General features: G+C 41.2%; 1 protein-coding gene across 4 annotated transcripts in view; it reads left to right on the top strand.

Annotated features, from left to right (window-relative positions):
• The first annotated feature begins 5,227 nt into the window (after positions 1 to 5,227).
• The window catches only part of nhsb (Nance-Horan syndrome b (congenital cataracts and dental anomalies)), a 55,118-nt gene continuing 38,714 nt past the window's right edge, over positions 5,228 to 21,631 (top strand). For all 4 annotated transcript variants that reach the window (XM_082542262.1, XM_082542263.1, XM_082542264.1 and 1 more), the window contains exon 1: positions 5,228 to 5,842. In XM_082542262.1, coding sequence (XP_082398388.1) covers positions 5,563 to 5,842 — 280 coding nt within the window. In that variant the 5' untranslated portion in view covers positions 5,228 to 5,562. The remainder of the gene's footprint in view (positions 5,843 to 21,631) is intronic.

Here is a 21,631-nt window from a genome sequence, read left to right on the forward strand (position 1 = left end):
CACTGATATACAAGAATGGACATAAGGGGCTTTCAAAGAAAAAACTCAGGTAGTATTTTATATATTATGCTTTGTATGTTGTTCAGTATATTTCTATGCAAAACAAGAGGAACTTCAATACACAGCAGTATATTCACAGTTGAAACCAGATATTTACATACACTTCATGGAAAACACAAGAACATTTTTTTTACTGTACAACATCAATTTAGAGTGAACTTGTTTTGTTTTGGATAAATAAATATTGCAATATCTTTTGAATTCGTTAAATCTCAGAATAAAGAGAGACAGAGCTTTCTATTTTTTTATCACAGGCATAAACACACAAACATTTATTAACATGTTCCACCGTCTTCCAGTTTGATTTTCTCATCCTGTGGACAACAACGTACATGGATGCAGGTTTATTGTTAACTTTTGTAAGGTTTATTTAGTGAACACATCCAGCTGCAGCTCCACTGTGATCCTGAACTGGATAAGCACTTAAGAAAATGTGTCAATAAATGGACATACATCAACTTACTATATTTATCCAAACAGACGGGACCAATAATGCTTCATTGAGTTAGTCTTACATAGAAGAGACTGTTAAAGTCTCTGTCTCGTGCTGATATACCTGCAAACTTGACAACAAAGGTGTTGCGACTTTCGTCCGTAAATAAAGCCGCGGCCGGCTGAGTTGGTTGTGTCCATGTGACGCGCCTCCAATAATCCATAATGGGTCGTACTTGTACTTTGCGCATTTATTTTAAGAACAAAACAAAAACAAACATTTGCGCTTTCAATCAATTTACAACTAGCGCATGGATTAACTGGTGTGCCAAAAAAGGACGCTCAACAGAAAAGTTTGCCCACAAACCACTCACCCAACACACCTGCTGCGAACACCGACATCAGGTAAATAGACTGTGACCACACCCACATACCATCACCTGAGATGCAGGTAAAGCTATACACCTGTGCCACCAAAACAAAAAGGAAAAACATAAACATTGACTTTGGCTCTTACAAAAGGTTTTTCAGACAACATGTAGCTGTCCTCTATGTCAGCTCACACATTTACATTTATGTCACACTTATTTCTGCTTTCCCATTTTATAATTATTACTTACATTTTGATTAGATACCTTGAGTTTGTAAATGATCAGATTACATAACTGGAATACAATGTATCCAATTCAGGGTTGCGGGAGGATGAAGCCTATCCCAGCTGATACAGGACAAAGACAGGCTGCCAGTTTATTGCAGGGCTAAGACAATATGTGTAACAGAAAATCCACTTACATGTTTGATATTTCTTATAATAATCATAATTATGACTATTATTTAAAGGTTTCTTTATAAATACATTTTGATTTTTTATAACACCTAAAATATAAACCTGAGCTGTTTCAGATTCTGACCTCTGACCTCAGTGACCTGGCTGTGTCCTCACTGCAGCTCCCTCTTTGGAAGTACATCTGCTTCTTGTCTTCCCCCAGTGTTGACCGCCTGCCCTTGATATCATGTACTGTACCTGAGGAACAAAAAAGGATAAACACTTGCCTTCATTTAAGAAGTACATTCATACACAGGTAATCTATGGAAACACACTAGTTCACCATTTGGGAGGAATCAGTTCCTGTGAAACATTTCTGTAAATGAACATCATGTGGAGAATGAATGAAATGAGTTCTTCAGGTGACTCAGCAGTCCCACACTGACAAATGAAATCTAGTTAAACTATTAAGCATATTTGCTCTTCTGAAATCTGTTAAACAATAACAAACATAAATTAGTAACAAAAATACAGCTGAGTAGAGGCTTTACAAACCACCAGCAGCCATAATGCTAAATTTTAATCTTCAAATGTTTCTGAGCCGTCTTCAACCTGCTTTTAACACATTAAAGTCCCACAGTCAATGCAGCCTGACTCAATCCTAAATGTTCAGCACACAGAGGTACCGTTTAAAGTTTAGTGATAACATGAGTCACTGATCATTTGCAGTATTACAGAGTCTGGCAGTCTTTGCATGATGTCCACGTCACTGTAAGTTTCTAGCTGACTCTCAGGTGTGACAGCAGGAAAGAGTAATAATAACCTGCATCCTGAGGTTTGTCATGCAGGATTAAAGGAGCCAGGCTTTGTTCACACAGCTAGAATTGTATTTTACACTGACCCTGGGTCAGTATAAGTATCATACAGTTTAAACGAAGCACTGAAACTTGCACATATTTATTACAGATGCACTGAAGCTAATCGAGATATTTGCTGTCAGTCTGTGGCTGCGATTAAACACTTTACTGAAAACTTTATTAACTAGTAACTTCATCAGTCATGACAGAAGCTAATATTTCTGTGCTAACATCGTTTAAACAGTAACAGCTTTACTACAATATAAGCTAACGTTTACACCGTAACTTTAAGCTAGCACCATAAAGACGGTAAAACACGTAATAATATCTACAAATGCATCTTAAAGCTGTTATATTAGCACTCGGTGTATTACTAACATAACCACATTAACATTACTGACACTCGCTGACTTTTAATAGTCATTCTATAAATGCTGTCCGTTTAAATGGTCTTACCTGTACACACTGCTGTATCCACCGGATTCCAGCCAGAGTGGATTCCGGAGTCTTCCCACGCTCCTGTTAGTGATCCTCCATCTGGATGGATGAGAACAACCTTCTGAACAATCTAGCAGGAGATGGCCCAAATCTATGGGACTGATTTGTGCTAATAACGCCCATTGTATGGACTGATAACAGCTGAAGCGGGTGAATAAAGTCACCCAGTAGCTAGCTGTGCCATTACCCAGCATACATCACTCCCTCCATAAATGCAATAAACGATACAAAAGTATCGTTCTACCTGTTTTTCAGGTAGTCGTTTACATTATATAATTTATTGTGTTCAGTATACGTCACTACAATGTGATTTCGGAAATATATAAATATACAGACAACAGGCTCTTCCGCGGCAATCTCTTGTCGTCAATAAGCAACGTTAAGGGAGCTCTATAGTATTCAATGAGAGGACCCTGCGCGTCGATAAGTGAAGCAGAGGGAGCCTGACCATGCGTCACACATTTGACAAGTTGGGAGTGAGAACGTGTTGCTCACACATATCCCTGTCTTAATACTTCTCAAATGTCTAATTGATTGAATTGGTCGCCATGACAAATCCTGTCTCATTATAAATAATAATAAAGGATATAATGCATAACTGTATAGGGAACAATTGTAGCATTCTTGTCTTCTTGGCAGTTCGGAGAGAGAGGCCCGTGACAGGTTCCTGTTAATCTGCACTGCCTCAAATTTGCAGCAACAGCAAGTTTACTGCACACGTCCATATACAGACTGAGCCTAGAGGCTATAGGCTAATCACTGTGAATGAAACAGACAACGGGCAGGCTTAGCATCCTGGAAACAGAAATTCAGCAAAAAAAGAAAAAAGGAAAAAGAAATAGGTTGACAGAGGATCTGCTGTAGTTAAACTTTTTGGTGAGGTGTACAGGGTTAACAGTTTATGAATTTGGAGCCTCAGTGCATCATGAGAAGATACTGTGCAGTGACGTGTGCATTGCAAACATGGTCACACAATTTAATTTTGTAGTTTGTGAGTTTATATTCATTACCTACTATGTCCACATCATCTATAATTGTGGTTTTCAGTCTTTGCATGCATTTTTTTCTTGGGGGGCGGGTATCAGAAAAACAAAGCTTAACTGTAACTTAACAACAACTCCAGATTACAATGACATAACAAAACACCATGTTCTTTGTTTAATGGGAAATATAGTTTGATACTAATTTAAGACACAAGCTAGCAGTGTACAAAGAGACACCCAGACCTCTCTAGGTGCACCCACCTCCTTTGGCTATTCTGGGGGGACACGAAGCTGGTCCCACACTAGCTGAGAGGTATAACCTCTGCACAGAGGTCTTCTTGTGATAGGATATCCCAAAACACCTCAATTCAGAGGCGCATGCACCACGTCTGCCGGCTCCGCAGGAATAGCAGCTCTAGCGCCTCTTCACAAACAGGAAGCTCATTTCCGCAGCTTGCCTCCACAATCTTATTCTTTCTGCCAACATCTAACACCAGTGGCCACAGGCAAACGTGGCAGAGCCTCAGAACTGGTGCTAATTCTCCCCCCAGCCGCTCCACACTCAGCTGCCAACTGCCCCAGTGTGAGCTGGAGTTCACTACCTAATGGCACCAAGAGACAATTATATTCCAGCTATATTTGGGGTTTAGAGAGTTGTGAGAAACATTGTGTTAAAAATCAAACGCAGCTAAAGTGCTGAACACCTCAGTCAGAGGAGCTCCATCCAAGCTTCAATTTTACCACCACCTCCAGTGTCAGATCCTAAATCCTATCACCACTGAGATTCTTCTCTGCCATGATGGGTCATCTGAGTCTAATTGCCAAATACATTAATTTCTCTATCTCAATAAATCGAGTTCAATTCTTCCAAGTGATCTCTCCTTATTGAATTGCTTTTGGCCCGTTTAATGACACTGTATGTAAATGAAACTGTTTGCTCAGTACAGTATAGATACTTAATTAGTTATTTAAGTTTGTAAGATGTTCTCATAAAATTAGAAAAAGCTGTTTTCATGAATAATTAGAATTGTGTCAGTACACCGGAAATTCTATTAATTAAAATGAGTTTAGAAATTATATCAACTTGTGTCCCCAGCTCCGAACATCCCCTTCAAGAAGTTTTGGATGCTGAAAACGATCTGTTTTCCCCAGACTTACCTGATCACCTGCATTTAGGCCAAGTAAGACATTAATATTTTTCAGAATTATCCTCTTTCAGTGTCTGCTGACAGGCACGACTGTCACGACCATTCCCCATCTACTCATATCTGTATCTCCGGGTTTTACCTCAGTCTTCTCCCTCATCTTCTCTGCCTGCACATACTTCAGGCCACGGAGCCAGGTTGCATCAAATACCAGAAGAATTACCGCAATATGGGCGGAAAAACAAGGGAAGGCCTAAAAAATAAAAGCTCCAAACGCGGAGATCGGTTATGAAGTAACCTTTGTGTATTTAAATACAGGGCTTTGCAAGACATGTTTTCACTTTTTGTCGTATCCACCTCTGTATCCTGTGTAATTACCATCAATTTTGACGACACCTCTTCAGTGATTTTCTATTACCGTCGTTGTCCCAGATTCTTATTTTGAAACCTTTCAGCGGCATTTCCTTTTCGCTCTGGCTGATTTGACGCTGGACGGAGGCAACCCATGATCGCAGACTCAACACGCATCCTCACACCACTGACCTGGGCTTAGCTGTGTCCTGCATGTGTGTGCATGTGTGTGCGTGTGTGAGCGGGAGTGTGAATGATCCCCAGAAACCAGCAGCAGGATGGAGGATCTCAAGGAGAATCTGGGAACTTTGGATTGACGCCCGGGGATAACGCGCAGACGGCCTGAACCTCATCGGGCTTCTCGTGGATTTATATATTTGGATGTTGTCCGTTTTACCCTTTTACCTTTTACTTCTAGGCAGCGGGATTTTACGCTTGGCTTACAACCCTTATCATCTTTGGCGTGCAAAATGCCATTCGCCAAAAGGATTGTGGAGCCGCAGCTTCTGTGCAGACACCCGATCCCCAATGATGATGGTCTGCTTTTCGAGGACCTGTGTGCCATCAGTAATGTGGTTCTTTCCCGGACCTTGCGACAGCTCTCCGACCTGGCCCGACACGCCTGCTCCTTATTTCAGGAGCTGGAAAACGACATCATTAGCACCAACCAACGGGTCTGGGTCCTTCAGAATAAAATAGGCCAGATACAGCAGACTGCCAGTGCCCTAGACCCCAAAAAGGAGGCTGTGCGTAAGTAGACGAACACATGTGCATACCCCCATATTATGGGGAGAAATCGCTCCATGATTTAAACCTGAGCGTTTTGGCTTTGGTTTCCATACATTAACATCCCTCATGTGCCCCCTAATGCTTCTTAGTGTCCCTTCCTCAAAAAAATAAAAATAAAATAAAATTAAAAAAAAAAAATATATATATATATATATAAAAATTTTAACACAGCTGCACGCGCGCCCGTCGTAGACTCGGTCGCGCTCGCACCCCCACCTTCATTGAAATGTGTCACACGAGTGCGTTTGCACATTTGCCCATCCAGATGCATGTTTCACAACGCAAGATGTGTTGACTGCACATTTATGTGGCGTTGGAGACTCGGATGCGCGCGTATGTGTGTGTGTGTGTGTCCTTCGACGTGGAGGGGAATCTGTGTGTGTGTCTGTTGACAAGCAGGCAGCGAGAAGCGGAGCGGAGGGGCGTGTGTTGCCGCTGCATTGGCTCAGCATCGCAGTCTCGCTACTGCGGGAAGCGCACACCTGAAGCATGTTCAGGCCGTGTTTCCCGGTCCCCCAACAAGGCCTCCTTCTCTTAGAGAGGGTGTGAACAGGCCAGTCTGCATGAAGTTAAGGTTCGAGTATCTGTTAAAAAAAAAAAAGGGGGGGGGGGGGGGGATACGTGTGTGTTTGTCTGTGCTTTTCTATCTGTGTGTGTGTGTTAGAAAGAGAGAGAGATGGGTTTTTCGTAGACGACTCCCCGTGCGCCAAACCCACCCTTTCCACATGCAGCAGCACCAACACAGCATCAATAATGAATCCAGATGTCCATGTTGCAGGGTAAATGTGGAGCGATCGCGCCTATATGTTTAGGCGTCGCATTCATTTCCAGCTCCCGCGGATCTCACAAGAAAAAAAAAACAGAAAACAGAAAGAAAACCCGCCTGATTGGTAGCGATGAGAGAGCCTGCAATTGACTGTAACAGAGCGTTCTGTGCAGCAGCTACATATTATTTATGTTCTCTGCAGTGCCGTCAGTATACGTCTTGAGATTTTAGAGGTTCGTTTCAGAGATTTTAGGGCAGTTCTGTACGCTGGGACTCATCACTGCTGCATGTTATCATAGTGTGGGGACAATAAGAGCTTCTTGGGGGTGGGTGGGGGTCTGATTGTAGGAACATAAGCACCCCTCTTCAGATATAACCCCCTCAACACACATCTCTGAGCGTGTGGTACGGCGGCCATGTCTGTATTACATGGGAATCTGTTCTGCTGTGTTGTTTTTGTTAATAAGGGTTGGTTGTCTCACATTCAGCAAGACAGAAAATATGTTCAGTTGTGCCACATGCAGTAAACAGTAAACTCATCTCTCCATAATGGAAACTCTTCAGACCTGACACAAGCAGCACTAAACCCAGAAACCTGTCACATACTTGTTGGGCACAGAAGACTGATTTGTTTAGTGGATTGGGCTTTTTTTAAAATCCCCCTATCCAGTCAAGACATCAAACACAAGTTGTTGTTTTTTAAACATGCACCACCGTCAGAGTTTTGAAAAGTCTTTGCACTCATGCTGTCAACTAGAAATTCTCTATTGTGAAATGCTGTTTTACCCTTTCTGGCCCTTTAATGTTCTTTAAATCTGACAACCTGAGATGTTGACATCAACTTTTTACATGCTGCAATTTTAGGCGTCCAAGAGAAAAAACTAAATTGCTGCTCATATGTGCATACACTATAATAAAAATATAACTTGAGCTCCTCTTCCCCATTTGAATTGTTGTTGTTTGAGAATTCCAGTGCAATGTGGACAACTTTGGCAAAACAGGAGAATGATGCCATGCCGTATTCTATTTTTTCTTTAACTGTCCTTCGTACAGTGTTACATGCCTACAAATCTATCACACAATTAAAATGTTAAAGATATCTTTCCCAGTTATATACACTATAAAACATTTTCCCCTTTCTGATCCTTAGATATTTAATTTCCCACAAGAGTATTGTTTTGAATTTACCTTTCACTGGCATCATTTATGATCATATTCTTGTTATGGAGAGAGTATGCAAAGAAGTGGCTCCATGGTCTGAAAACTCCCCCCGGTTCAGAACTGGGAGGAGACACAAATCTACCCTCTGGGTGTCAAGCTACTCTTAGTGCTGGTCCTAAGCCTGGATAAATGGGAGGATTGGATCAGGAAGGGGCCCTGCGACAGACTGGCGACCTGTCCAGGGTGTACCCTGCCTCTCGCCCTATGACAGCTGGGATAGGCTCCAGCGCCCCCCGCGACCCTGAAAAGGATAAGCGGAAGCGAATGGATGGATGGGTGGATGGATCAGGAAGGGCAAAATATGCGCCAAATTAAACGTGCAGACTCATTTGCTGTGGTTAACCCTTGGGAAATAAGGGAGCAGCTGAAAGCACCTTCTAATATGGATACAGAAAGAAAACTTTGCTTTTTACGGTGTCTTTTAATGCAAAAACACTTAGTGCTGGAATATCCTGTGAGTGGTGGGGATAGAGTTAATGTGGCACATTTTGAAGACAACTGACAAAATGCTCTTTGACTTCAGATTGGTTGCAGGGAGAGTCTGACTTCTCTTTGGTGAATGCTCATTGGATGAACACCAAAAATGTTGCTATTTTTATTCAGCTATCAAAAGGGCTATTATCTTCCTGTGTGCTGATAAACAGAAGCAATAACCCCGAGGATGTAAAAGTCACTGTTTAAACACAGACGGAGATTCAGTGTCGCTGACAACAGTTTCCCCACCTGATGGTGGAGCGTATCAAGATTCCAGGGAGTCAATATGGTGCTAACTTGGATTGATCCTGAACATAGCAGTGGGCAGTCTTCAGACGGCGTTCAGACCACCTGCGTTGTGTGAGACACTGATCAAAACATAATTAAACAGTCTGTACTTGTTGTCATCTGTTGGCACTAGCACATGGTGTTAATGTACAACTTTCTTTTGTTTGATAATGCGTAACGAAAAGCAGGTGACCTACAGCTCAGTGCTGCTTTTCCGCACTGATAGAGGACTGAAAGTCCCGCTGCTCTGATAATGCGCTTATGATACTCCTTCTCTGTACATATGGACTGAGGGATAAGCCAATCATGCAGGGGAACCTCATGGCAAATGTATGAATATCATAGAGGAGGAAATCAGTGGAGATGTGACAACCAGAGATAACAGATTGTTGTGAAATTTGAGGATTTGTAGCAATAACAGGACAAACAATAGCTAGTGATGGGAAATGGGCACTTATCACTTATTTAACTTTGAGGTGAGCAAAACTAGGCGTGAGAACTACTGTTGACTGACATGTGACAGGCTGCGAAATATACCAGAGGGTTACGTAAGCACCCACGCCTGGAATATCCAGTAGCAACTAGATGTCAGCAGCAAAAGGGATATCACTTTATATGGGAACACGGTTTAAGGCTGAGGGATATTTTTACTGTTGGCCATCAGGATGTCAGATTGGAGTAACGGCTGTCTGTACTTTCCTGGGACTCAGGGTGCCAGATTTAAGTATCTCACTGGCAGCCCAAGGCTCAGTGATACTCAGTGAAACTCAGATACAAACAAATAAACACACACACACACCTCTTTGTGACTGCTTTCGTCAGTAGCAGATTGATGTAGTCACTTGTAGTTTGTATGGAAGACACTGCAATCACTTGGCAGATAATTTCCAAGTCTGAGTGAAACTGAAAACTCCAACACAAACAAGAGATGGAACGCACTGGTTGCAGCGCTAACACACAACTTTTACTTTGAAGGCAAATTCTCTTATTTCTGGGTTGTGTCTCATTTTTTAAAGCTTTAATAATCTTTGGCTGGTAGTTACTAAGTGTTTGCAGACAAATTGGTGTCTTCCATAGGAATTTATAGGTGACTACAGCAATCTGCTACAAAGGACAAGGCAATTCATGGTGCAGCACCCTCTTTGCAATTGATTTCACCTAGTGACAGCCAGCAGCCTCCAGGAACCCCATTTTGCCCCCATGATCAGTGGTTGTATCTGATCTGATATGCCAGACAGCTTTTGAAAAATGTGCACATGATGTCATGCGAGAAGCCAATATAAATTAAGTCCCCTTTCCTATACATTTTTATTCTATACATCTTACACTTGTCACACGTTTTTTTAATACACCTTTTTGGGGGGTGGCAGGGTAAGGGTCTTTAGTGGCATGATCGTTCAGCAACTATATTCTGTTGACAGAATATAGACTACCTTTAATTACCAGTTAGCAATAGCATAGTAATTATACAACAAGGGTCATCGAAATATCAAAAATATACTGGTCGAGTAGCTGAAGAAGTATTGCCTGTCTTAGTCCAAAAAACACTAACACATTGTTTGTATATTGCCTTTTACAAATCAGTTATCATTCCTTGGTAACCCCCCAAGCAAAACACACTTCCATATCCAGATTCTTACTCTGGATGGCATTACCTTGGCCTCCAGTAACGCTGTGAGGAACCTTGGAGTCATTTTTGACCAGGACATGTCCTTCAATGCACATATTAAACAAATATGTAAGACTGCGTTCTTCCATTTGTGCAACATCTCTAAAATTAGAACTATCCTGTCTCAGAGTGACGCTGAAAAACTAGTTCATGCATTTATTACTTCCAGGCTGGACTACTGTAATTCATTATTATCAGGATGTCCAAAAAACTCACTGAAAAGCCTTCAGCTAATCCAAAATGCTGCAGCAAGAGTACTGACAGGGACTAGAAAGAGAGAGCAGATTTCTCCTGTTTTGGCTTCCCTTCATTGGCTTCCTGTTAAATCCAGAATTGAATTCAAAATCCTGCTCCTCACATACAAGGTCTTAAATAATCAGGCCCCATCTTATCTTAATGACCTTGTAGTACCATATCACCCTATTAGAGCACTTCGCTCTCACTCTGCAGGCCTACTTGCTGTTCCCAGAGTATTTAAAAGTAGAATGGGAGGGAGAGCCTTCAGTTTTCAGGCCCCTCTTCTGTGGAACCAGCTTCCAGTTTGGATTCAGGAGACAGACACTATCTCTACTTTCAAGATTAAGCTTAAAACTTTCCTTTTTGCTAAAGCATATAGTTAGGGCTGGACCAGGTGACCCTGAATCCTCCCTTAGTTATGCTGCAATAGACGTAGGCTGCCGGGGGATTCCCATGATGCATTGAGTTTTTCCTTTCCAGCCACCTTTCTCACTCACTATGTATTAACAGACCTCTCTGCATTGAATCATATCTGTTATTAACCTCTGTCTCTCTTCCACAGCATGTCTTTTATCCTGTCTTCCTTCTCTCACCCCAACCGGTCGCAGCAGATGGCCGCCCCTCCCTGAGCCTGGTTCTGCCGGAGGTTTCTTCCTGTTAAAAGGGAGTTTTTCCTTCCCACTGTCGCCAAAGTGCTTGCTCATAGGGGGTCATATGATTGTTGGGTTTTTCTCTGTACCTATGAAGCGCCTTGAGGCGACTTTTGTTGTGATTTGGCGCTATATAAATAAAATTGAATTGAATTGAATTGAATATCCCATATCTAACTCTGCCTTTCTGCAGTAGTTGTCTTCTACTTTCTTTGGTACTTGTGGGCTTTAATCTTTTTCTTCTTCAGTATGTAAGGATAGAACACTCTTTTAGTACTGGAAGAACTGCTGCCTTGATACATATGCTGCCTGATATAAAAAAATACAGTTACTGTTGCATTTTTCTATTAAACGGTACTGTAAGCATTGGCTATGGTGACATCTCTATATACAGCAGGTTGATTATTTCCCTCAGTGATCACCTTCGTCTACATTTTGATGCCAAACGGTGTTATCAGCCAACCAATGACGCTCTCTGTGGATATATATCACAATAAACAAGATGTGATTGGCTGATGCCTGCAATGGTGCTTCAACAGTTTTCAACAGTTTCAAGCAAAGCGACGGATCCTTAATTCACTTCAGCATTGTGAGACACCCCCCCCCCCCCCCCTTTTAAAGTGAATGAGAAGCAAAAAAAGTCAAAGCCCAAAATGCTTTTGTGTGAATCCTCCCTGAGACAGTATTATCTTTCTAGCATAATGATAGTGTACTTCAGGTATATTGTTTATCACTCATCAAAGCTTCCCCAATCAAATTTTCACATTAAAAAAATAACTCAAATGTCCGTGTGAAATCTCTCACAGCTTCCACAGCCAGCTGAGCAGCTTCTGGACCTCTTGTATCTAATTTTTCAGATATTGCTGTTAAATAATTCTGTATGGTACAACAGTCTTACTCTGATTAGCCCCATTTACAGTACAGCAGGTGAAGCAAAAGGCACTGAAACTCTTTAATACTGTCAATGTAAATCACCTGCCCAGCACACAACATCAGACTTAATCAGTTATTAAGAACTAATATAACTGGTCAGAAAAGTGATATTAAGAACAGACAACATCTATACAGTATTTTCAGTTAATGGACTATTTAACAAAATCTGTTTAAAAAAATAAATTCCAAATTAATATTTACATATTTGATACAAGTACAAGCATTCGGGGTAAATAATGGAATAATGTGTGAATGCTGGCAGACCAGACTTATTAAATAATGCTGTGAGAATTGCAGTTAAGTGCAGTTCACCTCTGTAAGGCTCACATACCCTGACTGGTTTGGATTCAGGATCTTCTGTTAAGTAGTAATCTACACCATACACTCTCCACTGAACACACACACACACACACACACACACACACACACACACACACACACACACACACACACACACACACACACACACACTTACACACAAGGTGGAAGGGATTTTAATGTGAACATATTGGACTGTGGGGACTGTGGCAAATATATTGTACTGCTCTGGCAACACTAGTTTCTTTGTGGTATGCCATTAAAGCAAATTTGACTTTGAGTTTCAGAGCGTATGGCCTGTGGCAGCGGGAGGCTGCTCTATCTCTCGCTAGTCTGCATAGTAACAGAGGACAGAGAGGGAGGCCTGCTTTAACCTTTCAGCTGAGTCAGTCCCTTTCTCTTTAATGCGTGTCGTACATTTTAAGTCGCTAGTCGTTCTAACAACTAAAACTAGGATCGCTTCTGAAGCAAACAGCATCTCTTTGTCTGAGATAAATTGAGGAGAGCGATTGACAGAGAGAGAGACTGAGAGCCTGGCAGTACACAGTAATTCTCAGTGGTTTGAATGTGTATTTATTATTAACCAACTCATAAACAAACTAGCAGAATGAACTATTATCTGTGGAGAAAAACATAACCAGTCTAGGAGAGGTATGTCTTAGTACGATTGGATGAGTTCTCAGCAGGGCTCAACATTGATTGGTTCAACTTGGAAAAAGTGCCATTTTTGAAAACAAGCAATCTATCAGAAGCTAGATGATAAAAACTGCCATCAATGACTGAAAACTTGGCTCCATTGTCTTGTTTGCTGATGTTGTTGTGGTCTAACAGATCTATGGTTACAATCATGCACTGTTTTGAGATGCATCATGGTTGAAACCTTTCTTAAAGCTATCGTCACCCCACAAGTCCGGTGGCCTGAATTCCTACAATGGAAAATCACCTACTTAGAGATATTGACCAACGTCATAGGGTGCTACTGGTTTACAGGCTTAATCCATTCAGTGTGTGGTTCTCGGAGCTGTGCAGGTATTTGGTTTCAAACACGCATTGCACATCAGAATACTCTGCGTCTAGGCACCGTTTGTCTGCCTCACACCTTACCACAAACAACCCAAGTCAGATGCATCAATTCAGATGTTCCCAGTTCAATATGTGTGATGATTTGTGTGCAAAGCTTTTAGAGACTGTCTCCTTGCCTCTCTCATTCCTTTTTTTTCTGTCCTCCATCTTTTCTTGTCTGTATCCATTCTCATCCCCCTTCTTCTCCTTTGCTTTCTCCACTCCATCTATACCTCTTTCCTCACTGCCCTACTTTCACCATCATCGGCAGCATGGAGAGTCTTCTGCCTCTTGACAGCATATTTAATGTTTAATGCACTTTGATTTTCACGCAGACACTTACAAGCCGGAGAGGAGAGGAGAGGAGAGGAGAGAGTTTGATAGCTAAAAGGAGAGATGAGGAGAAATCAAAGAAAATGATGACAAATTCTTAATAGTATTAATTAAGAGTGTCCACAAAAATGGGAGACATGAGTGGTGTAAAGTTATTAAAGTCACACTTTTATTATGGAAGTATGCTTGTATTGACAATGCCGGCATGTTTATGAGCGTAATTTTTAGCATATTCATATGGTGGTTAAGTCAGAGATAAGCTACAGTTGGAAGCTGGCACATTGTAAGAAGAGGGTACTAAAGATGCTGTCCAGTTGCTTGAATGAAAATTGTTTTCCTGTTCCTTGGTTTGCATCTATGTTGCAAGATCCACTACAAGTGTGCTTTAGCGTGTCGGCCTTCTACCCCAACCAGTCCTGCTAGGGTCCAAATATTTTTCATACAAAATTCAAGTTCTTAGAAGCAGAGTTTATTTATGGGGCAGGCGTAGTGTAGCATTAACTGTTTAAACTAAGATTGTGACATTAAAAAATGTCATTTTCACAGTCAAACCAATTATTGCCAATATGCATTCAAAAGAGATTATTCTGGGAGAGCATCCAATCAGTGCAGCAGAAAGACAATGATCTGTATGTGCTATGGATAAGCAGCTTCAGCTGAAACAAACAGGCCTACTTCTGTAATGTTTAAGAGTTGCATTTGAGCATGCATATGAAAATAGTTCATCCCTCTCGTTTAATGCACATTAAACGAGAATCACTGTGCTCGTTTAATGTGAATTAGTGACACAGAACCTACAGAAAGCTCATTTTTTTTACACATGGACACGTTCATTTCAATCATCAGTGCGAGGACAGGTAGAAACATAAAAGATCTTAAGTGAAAAGGAGGCTTCAGAGAGGGAGGATTTCATAAAATTACTAATACTGTTAGATAAAGACCTTACAGTACCTTACAGAAAACCCCAACAGTTATGTGACCTATGAGCAAGTGCTTTGACCTCAGTGGGAAAGAGAAATTCAGTTTTGACAGGAAGAATCCTCCAGCTGGCCATCAGCCACGACCTCTTGGGACTGAGGGGAGGAAGACAGGATACACACACGCTGTGGAAGAGAGCCAGAGATTAATATTAACTAATGATTAAATACAGAGTAGTATAAAAACACATGGTGCGTGAGAATAAAAGGTGAGTGAGATAGGAAGAACTAAGAAAGAGAGTCAGAGATACACACGAGCTACAACAAGTAAACCAAAGCATATGGTCAGCATATGTCCACTTATGTTGCCACAGAAACATGTGGACACGACATGTGGGGAAAGCACGAGAAAGGGATGTGACGCCATACTGTGTTGTTATTACTATCTGCACAAGACAACAGAGCGCCCGGCTGTCCTCGACTTACACACGCACACACAGACACACACCACACACACATACACACACAATGTATTTTATTCAACTCCTCAGAGTCTCTTATGTCATGGAGAGTAAAATCACCACTGCACATTTTCTGTTCTCGTGGCCCAATTACCTCTATGCTAATTTTGGCTGGAGTGATTCCGTTGCCTCGCGCACAGTAGCACACAAACACACACAGACATCTGTCACAGTTTTGGATCAGCCTTCCTATGCTAGCTGGTAAACACGCACATACAGCTGCATACAAAAATAAGCACAATTAAACATGAAAATACATGCACACTCTCTCTCACATGCACACACACTGGCATAACATACACACCTGACCTGCTGAACTCTGAAAGCCTCATCGTCTTCCCCTCATGTTATCATTTAAAATTCTGCTTTAAGTGCCTGTGGCTCTGCTGCCATTGCAGCCGGCGATAAAACATGTATGTAGGACTTCTAGGTCTATACAACCCAGGAGTCAGCCAAGTGGATTCCTGGCATGCCGACTTCATGAAGGTGATTCTTCACATGTGCACACTGATCTCTGGCGTATTCATGTTATCACAGTTATGCCTGAATGTGGACATGAATGGTTGTTTATCTTCATGTGTTATCCCTGCAACAGACTAGCAACCTGTCTAGGATATACCCCACCTCTCACTGGGATAGGTTAGGGTTGGATGGCTGGATGGATGGATGGATAGATGGAAGGATGGATGGACTTATTCACAGATATTGCACATAGAGATTGGACTGTAGGGTAGAATGTAGAGTAAAAATGTGACCCAAGCTAAAATATTTTTTGCAGAAAATAGAACTATTTCCACAAGTGAGCAGACACTATACTAACTTGATGCCATTAGTTATCAGTCAAAGTAAATGTTAATATTGTCCCAGCATTATTTAAATCAGATCAGATTAACCAGTTTCCTTCAACAAATGACAACTGAAACCTCAAAGGACTGTTTTCTTTTTTAAAAAATGTTAAAGCGATCATTACAGGGAGTGCAGAATTATTAGGCAAATGAGTATTTTGTCCACATCATCCTCTTCATGCATGTTGTCTTACTCCAAGCTGTACAGGCTCGAAAGCCTACTACCAATTAAGCATATTAGGTGATGTGCATCTCTGTAATGAGAAGGGGTGTGGTCTAATGACATCAACACCCTATATCAGGTGTGCATAATTATTAGGCAACGTCCTTTCCTTTGGCAAAATGGGTCAAAAGAAGGACTTGACAGGCTCAGAAAAGTCAAAAATAGTGAGATATCTTGCAGAGGGATGCAGCAGTCTCAAAATTGCAAAGCTTCTGAAGCGTGATCATCGAACAATCAAGTGTTTCATTCAAAATAGTCAACAGGGTCGCAAGAAGCGTGTGGAAAAACCAAGGCGCAAAATAACTGCCCATGAACTGAGAAAAGTCAAGCGTGCAGCTGCCAAGATGCCACTTGCCACCAGTTTGGCCATATTTCAGAGCTGCAACATCACTGGAGTGCCCAAAAGCACAAGGTGTGCAATACTCAGAGACATGGCCAAGGTAAGAAGGGCTGAAAGACGACCACCACTGAACAAGACACACAAGCTGAAACGTCAAGACTGGACCAAGAAATATCTCAAGACTGGTTTTTCTAAGGTTTTATGGACTGATGAAATGAGAGTGAGTCTTGATGGGCCAGATGGATGGGCCCATGGCTGGATTGGTAAAGGGCAGAGAGCTCCAGTCCGACTCAGACGCCAGCAAGGTGGAGGTGGAGTACTGGTTTGGGCTAGTATCATCAAAGATGAGCTTGTGGGGCCTTTTCGGGTTGAGGATGGAGTCAAGCTCAACTCCCAGTCCTACTGCCAGTTTCTGGAAGACACCTTCTTCAAGCAGTGGTACAGGAAGTAGTCTGCATCCTTCAAGAAAAACATGATTTTCATGCAGGACAATGCTCCATCACACGCGTCCAAGTACTCCACAGCGTGGCTGGCAAGAAAGGGTATAAAAGAAGAAAAACTAATGACATGGCCACCTTGTTCACCTGATCTGAACCCCATTGAGAACCTGTGGTCCATCATCAAATGTGAGATTTACAAGGAGGGAAAACAGTACACCTCTCTGAACAGTGTCTGGGAGGCTGTGGTTGCTGCTGCACGCAATGTGATGGTGAACAGATCAAAACACTGACAGGATCCATGGATGGCAGGCTTTTGAGTGTCCTTGCAAAGAAAGGTGGCTATATTGGTCGCTGATTTGTTTTTGTTTTGTTTTGTTCTTGAATGTCAGAAATGTATATTTGTGAATGTGGAGATGTTATATTGGTTTCACTGGTAAAAATAAATAATTGAAATGGGTATATATTTGTTTTTTGTTAAGTTGTCTAATAATTATGCACAGTAATAGTCACCTGCACACACAGATATCCCCCTAAAATAGCTAAAACTAAAAACAAACTAAAAACTACTTCCAAAAACATTCAGCTTTGATATTAATGAGTTTTTTGGGTTCATTGAGAACATGGTTGTTGTTCAATAATAAAATTATTCCTCAAAAATACAACTTGCCTAATAATTCTGCACTCCCTGTATACCCAAATAATAAAACTGCATTCTCCTTCATTCTTTTAGCACTATGCTCTAACCGTGCTGGCACCTGCCATTGTTTTCATTGCTTTGCATTATGTGTGTGAGTTCATTATGATAGCAGCCACATTTGTCCAGCAGAGACCTGCCATAGCAAAAGCTGCCACGGCAGCTGTTTTGATTGTGTTGTATCTAAAAGTCTATTTACGACAGAGGCGGTCAGCATGGCAGCGTCACGCTCTGCAAGGTGGATTCACAAAACTATACAGCAGATTGATATGAAAATGAAGGATTACTTTAAAGATCGGTACTCACGAGTACTGAGTACTAGTATAATAATGTAGTAATGACAGCATCATTAATGGATGAGCATTACAGCTGATGTGCCACGTTGCAAAATCTGCTAAACTGAACCTCTTTGCATGATTATTTTGTCATAAAGTATAGTGATGGCAAATGCTGTCGTAGAGACAGCCCATGTGTAACAGACAGCAATTGTAGCAATCTCATGTCATTGCAGCTCAGTCAAGAAAAACTCGCCTGTGTGTATCCAGTAGCTCTGCCCATGCATAACTCTGTCCCTGATGTGTGTATGTGTGCCAGCCTCCTGTGACATGCTAAACTGAACTGTGCTGACCTGTTGTCATCTCTGTCTGGAGACCCCATCATCATCACCATTCACCCAAAATCTTCGAAAGATGGCCGGGGACCAAAAAAACAAACAAACAAAAAAACAACATAGTCAGCAATCACTCTCTGCTCTGTGTGTGTGTGTGTGTGTGTGTGTGTGTGTGTGTGTGTGTGTGTGTGTGTGTGTGTTATTTTAGCTTTGTCAACAAAGCTAAAATAAGTGGACAGGCATATCTACCAATGACAAACCTTTATTTTTGTGTAACATATAAAACTGAAGACAGAGAAAGTTTCAGAACGATCAGATTTATAAAGTGTTAAATTATCAGTTTCAGTAGTTTTTTGCTACAGAAGGCAGGAAAATTTTATAGGAAATATATTATTTTCTTATAAACACTGTAAATAGACCTGTGATAATCACTGGGTTTCTTTTCTGAATTTAAATATTTTCTGGCATCCTTGCTCTTATACCACTGCGAACAGAATTTCTTGACACTCGACAAATTTCAGTAGGTGCTTGTTGACATCCTACCAACCAATGAGCCATCATAATGGTAATATGTAAAATGATATTGAAATAATTTGTGATCAAATTAATCAGCAAGAATGTGAAAAGGAAAAAGTCTCTGTTTAAAACGTATCAAATTAGGTTTTGTTTTTTGTTTTACACCACAGAGAATTTTGTCTTTGGTGTTATTAGTATTCAATGGGAAGAGAAAAGTATTTCCATAGATATAACATCAGCAACATAATGTTTAATATTTTATCTGCTTTTAAAATAAAATAACAGTGATCGTTTCATTGTAATGGCTCTAATCCAACAGAGGAAAAATAGGACAGCAATCTCCTTGCGACTAGCAAGCAACCAGGTGGTCACCCAGAAGTTAAGCATGCAGTACCTTTAACCTCTAAGCAACCACTTTCAGTTGCAAGGCAACAGGCCCGATCGCCTTCCAGGAAGACTGACTGACTAACTGACTGACTCTCTGGTGTAGGTTTGCAAACGATCACCATCTGATTTATAAATTCAGACAGATTGTCAATGTAGCAATCAATCTGAATGAGTCTGCACCAGTGAGTGAAACTCCTCTGCGTTATATCTCGTTGCAATAGACCATTTGATGCCAACTGGTTGTATTCTGGTTTTATTCCTGTTTAAAAGAAATGTTGCTGGGACGTTCGCCATTTTGATGTTATGCAGCATCTTTTTCACTTTTTGTGAAGAAATTTCTGTTTCAGATGTATAAGATTCTGGGTAAGTTCATAGCACACGATTTTCCCTGGTGTCACTGTTACATTAAAGATTTCTCTACATGCTGTTGCAGATCATTTGTTCAATTAACGTCAGTAAAGGTGTTTGAATTTGGAGATCTTTTTAGTGTTTTAGAGATAGAGTCAGTTATTGCAGAGCTTGTGAAACTCTTTCATTGTCTGCACCACGCTTTTCTATGCCGGGGCTCTTACAAACAGGTGTGGTATTGGGTTGGGGTGTTACTGGAGGAGCTGCCATGTTACAACACAGAAATAAAAAGATAGCTGGTGAAGAGATTGGGGAATATGAGACTATGTGGGGAAAATTTGTTAATAATGAATGAGCAGAGTTGAGGGTTGTTCAATTATCCAGAATGCTCTTATGATGAGAATTGTTAAACTGAGCTTGTTTCATGTATACTGCTACTTTCACCTACAAGTTTTGGAGAGTCCCCAAAAGAGACTTGGTTATTCCTTCCTTGGCTCAGCGGGGCTGTTAATACTACTATACAGCTCCAGTGATCAGAGCTGTCAGTTGTTGTAGTCTTGTATTATCAGATGGCAAAAATAGGATGGGAAGCCAATTATATCAATAATGTTGTGACCATGTGCTTTACTCATGCTCAGAATATGGACAACAGAGATTATGGGTATCAACTTGGGATTTAGGGGCAAAGCATGGCAGATGATTTTCAAAGGAAAAACTTCTGGAGAGACTTAGTTGAATATCAGCATAAAAATAGAAACAGATGGAGTCAGAAAAAGCTTAGTAAAGGTTGCCTGGTGCTTGTTTTAAGGACTGATCTGCTCTTAAGGAGCTCCCTAGAAACAGATTGTCTCTGTAAGAACCTTAGCACACCGTAAAGACGAACCAGCCTAATTGGACTATAAGGAACCCCTGCCTTGAAGTCAACATGCTTAGCTTCCTGTGTGCATGCTCATGTATGTGTGTGAGATGTGGAGCAAGCATTAGCACGACAGGTAACGTCACTGAAATATGCAGAGAAAATTTTAAAACGCGTCTATAAAGAAATCTGTGCTCTGTGAAACAAACTTGCTTTTGGTCAAATTCCACAGCCAATGAGGTGCAATCGGGTAAGTTAAATTAATCCAATTTCACAGCGGGCTGGTGAGAGGTGAGGACAGCCCAGCCATAGCTGCACTAATTAGCCGTGTATCTGTCACTATCAATTGTATCAGAGAGCATACCAAAGTCTACCGTTTTGCAAACACATGCATATCTGTATGCAAAAAAGTGCAGTCCCTCACAAAGTGCTACTTGTCTTCCTTCACAGATGAGTTCTCATATTCTTTAATTTTTAAGGAGTCTGTGATATTTCATATAAGATTGAAAGAAAAAGTCACCCTATAAGCATAAGAAGTTCTTGTAGGTTTTGCATGCACGTTGTGTGTTCTGTGGCTTGCTCGATGAGTGTGCTAATGTACCTCTGGATGACAGGCCAGAGATGCGTTAGCTCAACGCTGCAGGCAAGCACAGCTGTTACAAGGGAGAGGAGAGCAGAGGAGACGAGAGTAGAGGAGATACGGGAGAAGGAAGATGGACTGCTGCTGAGCATTGAGTAATGTAATAAGATAAAGAGACTGCGCACACAATACCTTCTCTGTAACGTCCTACTCTACTTTTATCGTCTTTTGTAGCTTAACAAAAAGTAGAGCTAAAGAAAACATGTCAAATCAGGTTAATTGTTGCGGTTACATAAAAAGTTGAACACTGACCAAAATTGTTACAGTTAATCCTGAGTGAAACTCTAATCTTTGAAGTAACAGTTGTAGTGTATCCAAAACATGTCACCCAATTATCCATGTTTTAATATCCTGAGAGGAGACATTAAGTCACCAAAGCCAATGGGATCCATCTTTAGGGAATCATTAATGCCCGTACCAAATTTCACAACGATCGATCCAGCAGTTGTTGAGCTATTTCAG

This window comes from Aulonocara stuartgranti, assembly GCF_965226115.1.
Source record: "Aulonocara stuartgranti genome assembly, chromosome: 1".
Taxonomy (NCBI): Eukaryota; Metazoa; Chordata; class Actinopteri; order Cichliformes; family Cichlidae; genus Aulonocara; species Aulonocara stuartgranti.